The 12,971-nt window shown below is 43.8% G+C and overlaps 1 protein-coding gene across 2 annotated transcripts in view; it reads right to left on the bottom strand.

Moving 5' to 3' along the window:
- The window catches only part of MARCHF4 (membrane associated ring-CH-type finger 4), a 110,813-nt gene that overhangs the window by 10,950 nt on the left and 86,892 nt on the right, over positions 1-12,971 (bottom strand). Inside the window, exons 2-3 of one of the 2 annotated variants that reach the window (XM_079969128.1) lie at positions 10,187-10,348; positions 2,860-3,052 (exon numbers count right to left, since the gene is read on the bottom strand). In XM_079969128.1, the coding sequence (XP_079825254.1) occupies positions 2,860-3,052; positions 10,187-10,348 (355 nt within the window). The remainder of the gene's footprint in view (positions 1-2,859; positions 3,053-10,186; positions 10,349-12,971) is intronic. The other variant, XM_079969129.1, reaches the window with a different exon arrangement.

Raw genomic sequence — 12,971 nt, 5'->3', positions numbered from 1 at the left:
GTTAACATCAACACAGCCTGTCGACTTGAAGCAACGCAATATCCCTGAAGCATCCACCCCCATTTTTTGTGTGCAAACTGGTAGGGTGCTGAATTGTTGTGAGGTTCTATTTTCATTGCAGAAGTTGCTGTTTCAAGAGATGCAAAAATATACTTTCTGCTGTTTCATGCATTCCACCCTCCACATTTTTTCCCCTGACAGTGCTCTTTCGTTTCACGATAAGCAGAAATTTAGTAGATGAAGTCTGTCCTATAACTGCAGCTATATACTGGGGTGTGGGGGAAGACTTCAGGTGGTATTCAAGTAAGTTTTACTCAGAGCAGACACACTGAAATGAATGAACATGACTCAGGCACATTGATTGCAATGGATCTGCTCTGAGCAGAACGTAGTTGAATACCACTTTATCTATTTATCATCCAGCTAACAATCAGATTTACAATGCAACAATCACATGAAAGGGAAACGGAGAAATCACACTCTGATTTCCATCTAAACATAACATTTTCTTCACTCCCCTCATTAAGGACTGGCTTATTTTGCTTGGTTTTGCATCCATTTCATGGACGGAAATAGAATACTTATCTTCCACTGACAGATGAGCACTCCAGCTGCTGCCAACAATTTCTGCTTTACCAAAGCCATGTTAATCATGTTACTTACTGGCAACTGCTAGCCACCCACCTGTTCTCTGTTCCCATCAGGAGCCAAGCAAGAGAACTTAGACAATTTCTTCTTCCTGTCCCCTGCATAGCTGGGTAAAAAGGGATGGTGTAGCAGGGAAAGGATGTGTGCTGGCAGAGAAGCTGATATTGTTCATTAAATATGATTGCTCTCTGATCTCCAAATTCCAAAGAGAAAAGTGGACAAAATGGTTGGATTGGAGTAGATACCAGCTTGTAGCTGACTAGTGGAAAAATCTGTTGCCCTCCATACAAGGGAATGTTTGCTGAGTGGTGGCCGGTCAATTGTGGTGGTTCATGAGAACTACAGAAATGGGAGTGGTAAGAATGTCAGAATTACACAACAGAGCATGTGAGCTATGCCAGGGCTTGCAAATAAACCCACTGTTGACTTAAACTCTGTTCATTTTTACTAGTTCACTGCCCCTCCTGCCCACACATACCATGGTTTATTGAACATTTATGGCACACTGTCAATTAAAGAAAGCTTCTCCTCCCATGTGCTTGGAAAAGACTCAGAAATCACCACCAGCCATGCAGTGGTTCCAAATTAAGTTTCTCTCGGATCCTTCATGTCCCATCCTAACCCCCCCCCAAGCACTTTGTGGCACACCCTTCAAAATCAGGAGGAATACCTGCTTCTTGTCCTCATCAACCTCCCTTCTCCAAGTTTTATTTATTTCAAACATTTCATTCCTTTTTCTGGTTGTTTCTTTTTGCCTAGAAATGGCTTCGTTTTCCTCTCTTCTTTGTGGTGGGCTGGCACTGTTGCAAGCCTCCCACAAAAGGAGAAGGCCAACTGATTATGCTCATCAGTTCCCCATTTTTCTCTCTTTTGTGTGAGGATACTGGAATTTATTATTTTGGGATCAGAATAGACAAGCACCTCAATTAGGTAACAAGTACCAGGGCTGGCACATGGAGATTCTCAAAGCATTAAAATTGTCACTGAAATGAATCTTAGGTCTGCAGGTTTGAATTCAGAACAAGACTCCACTATCTAAAACATCAGATTTTACAGTATAATCTGAGAAAACAAAATGTGCAAACCTACAAAGTAAGTTTCTGTCTCACATTTTTAATGCATAAGTTAGCAAATACAATGGATTTGCATTTTAACTACAGTGGTACCTCGGGTTAAGTACTTAATTCATTCCGGAGGTCCGTTCTTAACCTGAAACTGTTCTTAACCTGAAGCACCACTTTAGCTAATGGGGCCTCCTGCTGCCGTCGCGCCGCCGGAGCACGATTTCTGTTCCTATCCTGAAGCAAAGTTCTTAACCTGAAGCACTATTTTTGGGTTAGCGGAGTCTGTAACCTGAAGCATATGTAACCTGAAGCGTATGTAACCCGAGGTACCACTGTAATATCAACAGTTATCTTTACCAAGGCACTGGGGATTTCCACGTTGGGCCTAAACCAAGCATGTCCAAAGTCCGTTTTGGGGGCCTAATCTGGCCCGCTGGTTGGTTTAATCCGGCCCCCTGTGGCAGTTTATTTCTTGGGGTAAAATCCTAAGAAAACCTCAACAACTTTGGGGTAAAATAATAATAAAAGCTCAACAACTTCAATCCTAAAAAAAAGGTCATTAACTTTGGTCAGCCCTTTGGTCGGCCCTCATGGCCCTTCACTTCATCAAATCTGGCCCTCTTTGAATAAAGTTTGGACACCACTGACTGCAGAAATTTAAATATGTCTTTGTCTGGGGGGATTTCTTAGATGCCCACAATGGTCGAAAGACAGGAGCTGTCATACTGGATCCGACTAGTGACTGAGTCTACTTCAGCTATGATGCTACATATGAAACAGGATAACTGGATGCTTCTGAAAAGCCCACCAGGACCAATACCGTTGAGTCCAAAAAGAGTTGCACCAAAACTTCATTCTGGACATGCCCCCCCCCCCAAAGCAAAGAAGCTACCTCTCAATTCCTTCTTACAAATGATTTCCTATGGTCAGTGCTTTTTTTTCTAAAATAAATGTTTAGGGGTACTCTCATTTTGACTCAAGAAAATCACAATTTTATAGTTCAAATCTGGAAAAATAAATACAGTAAATGGACAAAAGTACAAAGATTCACAAAATGTTTAGGGGTTTGCGTACCCCTGTGCCGTCCCCCCCAGAAAAAAGCACTGCCTATGGTTACTACATTTTGTACTGAGATCCAGTCACCCACCTATACAGACAATGTCCATGAAGCCATACATTCCATAGCAGATCTGGAAGAGCAGGTCTTGCCGTTGCCATTTCGCTGAAGGACTGAAGGTAGACCAGATGAGCCACGAGATACTGGCGATAAGGAAGAGGGAACCCAAGATGGCGGCCGCTATCTGAACCTTTTCAATGACGGTCAGAGAAATGGCTTGCCACTGCAAGACAGCAGCGGGGATGGGGGGAAGAAGGAGGGGAAGTCAACAAAGAAAAGAGAAGCGTAAGCAGAAGATGTAGATGATTAATTCCTTAGTCAGTGGTACCAGTGGCTACCAATGAACACCCCACAGCATTTCGCATGGACTTTTGCAACAGAGGCTAGCAGCTCTTTAGACAGCAGACTTCAGAAGAAAAGGACAGTCCTGTGCCTGTCTGCAACAGGAGATCAGAAAGATGGGATCACATCCTGCCACATGCCTCTGTTCTGCTCTCCGTTCTGTTATTCTACTGTTTGACCATAGCCCACTGCCATTCAAAACATTTATGGGCTGCTTTGTTACGAGTGGGTTGGGTAGGTGCATTGATTAAGTACACCTTAGGTATTCTTTTTTTATGATTTTCTCACAATATTGGTCATGCCTAGTTTTGCAGAAACTAGCATGGGAACATGCCATGGTGGTAGTAAAATTCATTTGCCCATGGCGCACAGACGAGTAACGATGGCATGGGTACATCATAATTTGAAAGGAGTGATCCTGAGTGGCCTAAAGGGTGTGAGGCTCTCTGTGCATGACCAAGCAGGGGCTTTTTAATGGTACCCAGGAGATGGGGATGCAGCCATAGCCCTAAGGATCAAACTGTGCATCACTATATCCATGCTTTTAAGCTTAAACTGATCACTTTTCTTTTCTTTTCATGGCAGTGTCAAAAAGATTAAAAAGAAAGAGAGAGAAATAAGTGTGTGTGTGTGTGTGTAAAATCATTTGATGGGATAAGAAATGACCAGGTTTCCAAAAGAGAGAGAGAAATTATTTCATTTTTGCCTTGTACATTTTTACTTATGTCACACAAAAATTGACATTATACAAGGGATAAAAAATAATAATCCCAGAACTGTACTTTAAAAAATAAAATATAAAGGGAAATGCCTACAAAATCCTTGAAGAGGCCAGGCCTCTTGTGGCTATGACTTTTTATAGTACTTTGTAATGTGCTACTCTCGCTCTTCCATAGCTGTTTAATAGGTGCAGAGCCCCTGTGATTATTATTTACAGATGACCAACATTGTGAAATATACTAACACCAGGAACTTACCAGCCAACATTACATGTTTGGCTGGCAAAATAGTGTGTGAGATTGGTTCAAGTAACCTTCCATTTACTCACTCTGTTATGACATCCATCTGTGAAAACAGGCTTTACAAATTATTTTTAAACATCTCATCTTCTGGCTAGATAGATTTTGAAGTATCTGAGGATGTGTGCATTTTGCCCTGTGCTTCTCTTCTAGATGGTGTGAAATTTCAATAAAGGGTTTTGTTTAACAGCAAAAACATCCATGTTTGTTCTTACCAGTTTTATAGTACAGCATCTTACATTCTCTACACACTTCATGGCTGCTGTCCTTTGTCCTGCTCTGAGCACCATTATCTGGTTGCTCTATGATCACAACAACAGCTCTTTGGGTGTGGAAAGGAATGCAACTGTTTGTGAAAGGCTGTGATTTTATATGTACCACGTACCTGAGAGAAAGCCCCATTGAACTCAATGGCACTTCTGAATAGAACTGTAGGATTATGCTGAACTGCCTCCCCCCCTTTGGAAGTATTGTCTTATCAATGAATGCAACAAGAAAGATGCAGGCCCCTTGAACTGCTAGTCAAGCACATCCCTTATAAGCAGAAAGTGTCATGTATGTTTCTGGCTTTGTCAAGGAATGGTTTGAAAGCCCTTGCAGCAAATACATGCCAGTGCTGTTTAACTCAACCTAATGTTGCTCCTAAATTTTGGCGCTCAGAATAAAAGCTTTTTCCATGGCCTCTGAGGAGTCACGTTTGCAAAGCCTTCTGTGACATCAGAGCAGCTGAGATAATGACATCAGAACGGTTCAGCTAATTGCCCTCAGATGCACTGTGATATGCCTGCATCTGACATCCTGAGATCACAGAGGGCCTTTGCAAACCTAAGGCTACATTGCTGACACACTCGCAAGGCTAAAATAGGCTAACTGTATTATTGCCTCATCAGAGCAGCCCGGCAAGCAGTGCCATGAAGAGAAGCAAGTGAGCTGACGCAGCAGCCATCCAGGAAAAGTGCAGAAGGGAGAATCAACAAAAGTCATATGCAAAAAGAACAATGAAAGCAAAGAGGTCAGCGCCAATACAAAGCACCACCACCTACAGGCAAAAATGTGTGAAGGTAGGAATTGGTAGGGGGTAGATCTTAATTCAGTGATGAGGAACCTTTGAACTTCCAGGTGTTGCTAGACTACAACTCCCATCATGCCTGATCATGGGCCATGCTGGCTGGGGCTGATGGGAGCTGCAATCCAGCAGCATCTGGAGGGCAACAGGCTCCCTATCACTGCCTTAATCCTTCTATATATTCAAGTTCCAGTTTTGTGATATGGAGTAATTCAAAGCAGCTCCTGTAAAAAAGAAGACCACCTAATGAAGCAGCCTCTGAGGTCCCATGCTTAGCATTCGGGGATTCATCTAGAGAATTTTTTGCCCCTCAAATGCATTAGAAATTAGATTAAAAGTATATAAGCTATGGGACAAGGATAACTGTGACTTTAAGGATGAATGGGAACCCTTTACAAAGTATCTGAAGACGCAACAAAGCAAACTGGACTCCTTGGCAGGTTTTGAATAAACATTCACAAACTTTTTATTGATAATAATCAGCTAAATAGTTTGAGGATCTATACAACTTTGTAACATGCAGAAAACAGCATTCTTAGAGAAACCAAAGACTGGAACTGAGGGAAGTTGGGGGGTGGGTGGGTTTTCTGGGGGGGGGGAGGGAGGAAAAATGGGGGGGGGGGAAACAAGGATGATATGTTTTTGGATAATATGCCTTGTTACAATTTTGAATAAAAAAAAATTAAAAAAAGAAATTAGGTTAAAGGAGCCTGCTTTCAGTATTCCTTTAACCAAGGGGCATCTTCTATATAGCTCCTCTATAAGACTATTTGTGTGATATTTTGGGCCTAGCGTGACCTTCTGTCCTTTGGTGAAATGTCCATTGTGTCACACAGATGGACTGCTAGCTTGTTTATTAAGGTTATGCTCTGATTAGGGCCATCAGAGAAAAATGTTACCTTTTCCCATGAAATCCCCACCCCCAGCTATACAGAGTAGAAAAGGCACATTTAATGGGCATAAATTCAAGCTAAGTGGCCACTTCACTGAAGCAAGGAACCTTCCAAGCATAATTTTCTGGCGAGTTACATGAATGTACAAGATTGCCTGGGAATGAAGCTTTCCAAGGATATGTCAGGGTTCCTGGAAATCACTTTTGGACCTGCACAAGTGGTTTTATTTGGGAAGGATGCTTGCTTGGTGGCTGGGTTGTTGTTTTTTAATTAAAAAGCAGCAAGGCCATTCTGTGTATTCTCTGTTTTACAGGCTGCGCAGTCTGCACTGATACTGGCTCAAGCTATGTATGGTGCATGCTGGCTACTGTTTCCCAACACTGGATCTCAGGAACGCTACATTCCTAGATAGCATTTGCAGATTTGTAAATACAGATTTTAAAAAAGCAAAACCCAACACGGAATCTACAAGGGCTCTTTTGAACTGCCCAGTACTGTTGCAGTGGAAGCAGGGTTGGACCAGGCAGCCCTCAAACAAAGGACTAAGAAACAGAGAACTGTCCTCTGGCAGGACCTTATTCTGCAGTGTGACACAGGCCAGTCATGCCTACATGCTTTTGGCAGCTTGCCCTGTGGCAGACATACCCCCCTTCCCATGCGTGGCTGCATAACATCAAGGAGGGTCTCCTGCCTCACGTGATTATAGCCAAGTGAGACCATTTCCCATAGTGGGATATGGGAAGTCAATAAGAAACCCTTTATTTTACTGCTTTCTTCCTTTCTCTGTTTCTGCTATTCTTGATCCTTCCCTTTCTCCCTTTTTCTTTAAAGCTAATAGTTAGAACTGTTTATTATGCTGATTGGTTCTGGAGCACTCCGGATACAGAGCCACAAAGGGAACTGGAGGGGTCAGGGGGCAGAAAGTGAAGAGGGACTTGGACCGTTCTACAAAATTGGACTTGCGGCGTGGCACCTGCATATGTTGTTGTAAAGCTGATTAAAAAGCACAATAAAAACTATTAATAGAAAAGAAAAAGAGGCCGCTCTTCTTTGATCTCAGAGATTGTGTTGGGACTTAGCTGTGGGGTACCCTCTGAGGCATATTCAGCTCAAGCCAGTAATGGAGTTATAGATCAAAATCAGTGCCATGACACGTTCCCAGGAAACAATGAGAAGCAGCTCCTTTCCTTGGTATAACATGCTCTCAAAGATGCATCCCTTTCAGGAGAGCATAACGTAGCACAGAGTGGCTCAGAGAGCTGGACTTCAACTGCGGAGGAATCCTCAAACCCTCCTCAGCCACAAATCCTACTAGGTGATATTGGGCCAGTCTCCACTTTCCCAGCCTAAACCTACCTCACAGGGATACTGTGAGGATGCAATGGAAGACTGTCCCAACATACACTGCCCTGAATTCTTTGGAGGGAGGGTGGCATAAAACAATAATTAATTGTGCTCTTCTGCCCAGTGTTTCCGACTACATTTGATTGTGTAATGGGGGTTCTAATTTTCCCAGTCAAACCACAGGTTCTCTGCATCACATGACTACTACCCCTGCTCAAAAGAAACAGTGTGGCTTAAACTGGGGAGCGGAGGAAGCAGGGGCACACAGGCCAGCCCAGCCCTCAGTGTCCCCATGCGCTATGGGCACACCCACTCCAGCACCACCACCACCCTTGACTTTCCCAGAAGGTCTGAAGGGAGCTTTTCTTTTGGGCCAAATGCACTCCTTCAGACATGTGACACTCCTTGATAAGGTGAGGAGGAGGAGGCTTGTAAAGACATTCAGCCCAAAGCATTTAGAAGTCCCCTTCAGACCTTCTGAGTAGTCAACCAAAGAGAGTCAGCAGTGGTGCACACAGGCCTCTTCTCCCTTACCAGTTTAAGCCCTCACACATTCTTCTGAATGCCTGAATAGGACTATTTGTTATAAATTGAATAGGCCAGTGCAAGAGACACACAGCTCCACTTGAATGATGGTTTTCAGTGAGCTACCTGCCAGCTGATTGGTGTGAAATTAAACACATACCAAGCCTGAAAAAACTCCAGCCATGGAGGATGCAGGTAAGATTTTAGTAATTTGTTCAAATACTTGGAATATTATTATAATATTTCCGCCAAGGACCTCAAGGTGGCATACGTGGTTCTTCCTCTCCCCCATTTTCTCCTCACAACAACCCCATGAAGGAGGTTAAACTGAGAGGAAGTGACTGGCCCAAGGTCACCTGCTGAGCCTAATGGGCATTTGAACCCACGTCTCCGACACCTTAGTCCAGCACTCCAACTGCGGCACATCACTTTTGTTGTGACATGAACGAAACTGTGCCTCTCAGATTCATGAACGGTATTGCAATATCTATGTGGGTGCAGTATACTAACACACACACACACACACACACACATGTTTTAACCTAAGTGGACGTGACCAGAATACATAGCATATTCTATTTGTTTTTTAATGTCAGAGTCTAGCATAAAACAAATATTCGGTTGCACCGGTAGGCTGCACTGATATTGTTTTGAGAACGCAGTAAAGAAATGAACTCATAAAAGGGAACCATTTCATCTTCATTTTCTTCCCTGCCAGCTCATTTGACAATGTTGGGTACTGACTGCCATTGTGGTTAATTTGTATCTGGTCTTTATTTCTGAAGCTATGCTGTATTCAAATCAGGAGAAACCTGATCTGGTTTTTTAATGATAGGAGCGAGATACTCCTCCCCCTCCTTTTAAAGCACATATTAATTTTAAATCAGAGTGCTTGAAGTCTTACACCCAGGGAAGAAAAGCTGCTTTGCCCACAATCCAGTCATTTTGTTTCCACGTGTCCCTGAATTGTGCATAGTGTGCACTCATACTGTCTCACACTTCTGTGGGAATTGCAGGAGGTGGGGTGTTGGTTTCCACCATTCCTCCCCAGTCTAGTCCCTGACACCTATACAGGGTTGCCTTCAGATGTCTTCTAAAAGCTGGATAGTGTTTATTTCCTTGACATCTGATGGGAGGCCGTTCCACAGGGCGGGTGCCCTCTGCCTGGTTCCCCTCACTTCTTGCAGTGAGGTAAGCAAGCCTGAACCCAGATTGGAACGGATCTAAATAACCTGCATCATCCAAGAATGCTTGTAGTTGCCCCAAGCTTCCCCAAGGAGGGGGTACCTGTGACTGGTCAGTAATTTTTCCAGTGCAATGGGTCCAGGGCTGGCTTCTTTACAAAAGGACTCTTTTAAATGCCTGTGTGCAGTTTCCATTTTAATTCCTGTTTCAGCTAATTGTGTAAGAGCGATGCCTAAGCAGTGCTAAAGGGCTCTAATAATGAACCGACATGTTTTGGGACTTAGAGGGATGATGGCCTCTTAGGAACATTGAGTGGAATTCAACAGGTGCCCTTGTGCTGGCAAAAGAGCTTCTGACCCAGCGGACGGCTGGACGCCACCTGCTTGGCTCAAGCAGCGAATGTTGCTCTACATCAAAATAAGAATAGCACAAGAATGGCAAGCCCAGGAAACCCATAATGCATTGTGACAGTAAGTGAAACATACATCCAGTGCCATCTCTCAAGCGAGCCGCTGGCAGTATTTAAGAAAAGGCTGTGCAAACTGTGCCAGCTGAAAATGAAAAAGGAAGATAGATCCTGGAGATGGAGAAAAGGCAGCTGACATTATAATTCTGCCTGTGGGCTGTGCGGATGTTACTGAAGCCTCGTCTTAGCTTGATTCTGAGAATCTTCTGGCCATAATAGGAGACTTTTTTGGTTTGGTGACCAAGGCTGAACAAATAAAAAGATGAGTTGTTGTTGTTGTGTGTGTGTTTTAAAAAATCTGATTATATTACTAAACATTCATAAACATCTTTTCAGAGCTTTCAAAATAATAAAAAAAATGGGAAAGAGTAATTCTGCCATTCACTGTGCAAGGTATGATAGATGAAAAACGCCACACACACACACACACACACACACACACACACAATGGATGAGAGGAAAGCATTAAAAAAAGGCAAAACAATGGAAGAAAGGACTTTGAAATAATCTCTAGTACCTTTACCTGCAGGGGGTTCTTTGTGCTTATGGCAATGACGTGATACTTGTAATAACACAGCTCGCAGCTCCAGCATCCCCTCTCACTGATCCATTTGATCAGACAAGGTTGATGTGTACATTTCACTGACCCGTCGCACCGACACGGACTAAGCAACTCACCCTGGGAACAAAGAGAAAGAAAGAGAAATAGGATCAAAAGCTAGTTTTTGCTGCCCCCGTCCAAAGGCAGTGGAGCACAGGCAGGCCTGCGTGAATATGGAGCTGCATTCCTTCCCCCACCCCAAGGGTAGAAAACAGCCAACTGCTTCCTACATGGTCCCACCTCAGATTTTGCCCTCTAACCACATGGAGATGAGGCCACCTCTTGGCACTAGGCATGTGGAAAGCTGAATATTTCTTCACACACATGACTGAAACTGCCTTGGTTGCGCTGGTTGATGATCTCCAGCAGGCTAGGGACAAAGGTGAGAGCTGTTTCCTAGTTCTGCTGGATCTCTCAGCGGCCTTTGATACCATTGACCATAACATCCTTCTGGACCATCTAGAGGGGCTGGGAGCTGGGGGCACTGTTATACAGTGGTTCTGCTCCTTTCTCCTGGGCTGTGTCCAGAAAGTGGTGTTGAGGGATGTGTGTTCAGACCCCTGGGCCCTCACTTGTGGGGTGCCTCAGGGTTCTGTCCTCTCCCCCATGCTTTTTAATATCTATATGAAGCCGCTGGCAGAGATCATCAGGGGGTTTGGGCTGGGTGTTCATCAGTATGCAGATGACACTCAGCTCTACCTCTCTTTTAAATCAGAACCAGTGAAGGTGGTGAATGTCCTGTGCGAGTGCCTGGAGGCGGTTAGAGGATGGATGGCGACCAACAGACCAAAGTACAGCTGACTAACTTGCTAAGAGGCAGAGGGCCTTTTCATCAGTGGTGCCTGCCCTGTGGAACGCCGTCCCATCAGACATCAAGGAAATAAACAACTATCTGACTTTTAGACGAAATCTGAAGGCAGCCCTGTTTGGGGAAGTTTTTAGTGTTTGATGTTTTACTGTGTTTTTAATATTCTGTTGGGAGCTGCTCAGAGTGGCTGGGGAAACCCAGCCAGATGGGTGGGTTATAATAAATTATTATTATATTATTAGTATACAATTGCTCAAGGGCTATTTTATTGTAGCATAGCTCTACACTACTGAACTCCAGCTTCTCCAGTTATTTTAAACACTTATACACTGCCTTACCAAATTTTCCGTCATTAGACTCTTCTATCAAAACCAACAAACAATAAAACAATTATTACTATTGAAGCCCAGCATGATTTTCCTCCAGCTATCCAAAGACCAATGCATATCAACAGATATGTGGAGGTAGAGTGTAACCATCATAGCTAGTACCCATTGTTAGCCTATGCCACCGTTAATTTGTCTAAAAAGCTTTTAAAGCAATCCATCCTTCTTGTAGGAGCGAATTCCACAATGGAATTCTTCTGGACTTCCGGGTTAGCGCCTCCGGTAATGGCGGAATTCCTCTGATCGGGAGGAATTTGCTTCGTAGGAATCCGGGTCTGGCCGCCACGGCGAAGGCGGAGACCCACTAGAAATCACAGGCGGGTGAAGCCTGTGAACGTGGGATTTGGCTGGCACCTTTTGTGCCTCCCCTACTCGCGGGGAAACCCGCTTTCGGGGATCCAGAGCGACGTGGGGTGAGCGGTGCGGTGCTTCGAATTGACTGCTTCTTCCACGGAGCGAAGCCGCATAGCTGTTGCTGGAGAGCGCTGACTTTTTCCTGTGGAAAATTTGATCTTAAAGCAACTACCTGTGAGTAGAGCGGAGAATTGGATTTTTAAACGTCTTAATTTGGTGCTGAAACGGGGAGGTCTAAAACAGGAAGTCCACCTTCCCCTTTTGTAAATAGATTGAAGCAATGAGGATGCAAGCTGAAGTCTCGGAAAGCCTATTGTAAAGGACTAAATTTCCATCAGTAAAAAATACTAAACCCCCCTTGGTGGCAGGAGAAGAGGGGGGAAAGTTTTGGACTGAGTATACCTGCGGGAGAGAGTGAACAGAGTTAATATACCACCGCTCCGATCCTGGAAACGGGCTGCCAACAGGACTGACTGTGATCAGAACGTTCACTGACAGTTAGTTAAATAAGAGGAATACATTGTTTCCATGGTCTCCGTCTGCGTTTAAAAAGGAGTAAAAGTAACAGAAAATTGAAACTAACTTTATTGTTTGAATTGAGTTTAAAAGGACTAATACAAATAGAAACTGTTTCCCTCTAGAGGAACTGTTTCCCTCTAGAGGAAGCTTTTGAAACTGTCACAAGAGTTGAGCTGGGGGAATTTCCAGCTGCAAGATAAAAACCTGTGAGATTCTGGGGACCTTGAATCGGTTAAGAATGTTGACAGAAGAGGCCTTAGTGGTTGTACTATGTAAGATAAGTGACTCACTGGAACAGCTTCACAAAAAGGTGGATGTGGTAACTCCCAAAATTGACAATTTGGGACAAAAAGTGAATACCAATATAGAAACTCTTCAGAAACTGACACAGGAATCTACTTTGACATGGCAAACTGTGGAGAAGGCTAGGGAGAAAGTTATTGCCGTTGAACCTAAAGTAACACAACTGGAGAGAGAGAGAGTCCCAGCCTTACAGATGCAATTTGATGACCATAAGTTGATGCCTGCTATGATTGAATTTAAAGAAATTCAGATTTCGAGGATCAGAGCCCTACCTGAACTGGAGAAGGAAAGTTTGATAGATTTCCTTACACAGGAATTTGATGACTTTTGG

Source organism: Podarcis cretensis (genome assembly GCF_951804945.1).
Source record: "Podarcis cretensis genome assembly, chromosome: 1".
Taxonomy (NCBI): domain Eukaryota; kingdom Metazoa; phylum Chordata; class Lepidosauria; order Squamata; family Lacertidae; genus Podarcis; species Podarcis cretensis.
The sequence above is the reverse complement of the archived record's forward strand: the minus strand, read 5'-3'. Positions and strand labels throughout refer to the sequence as shown.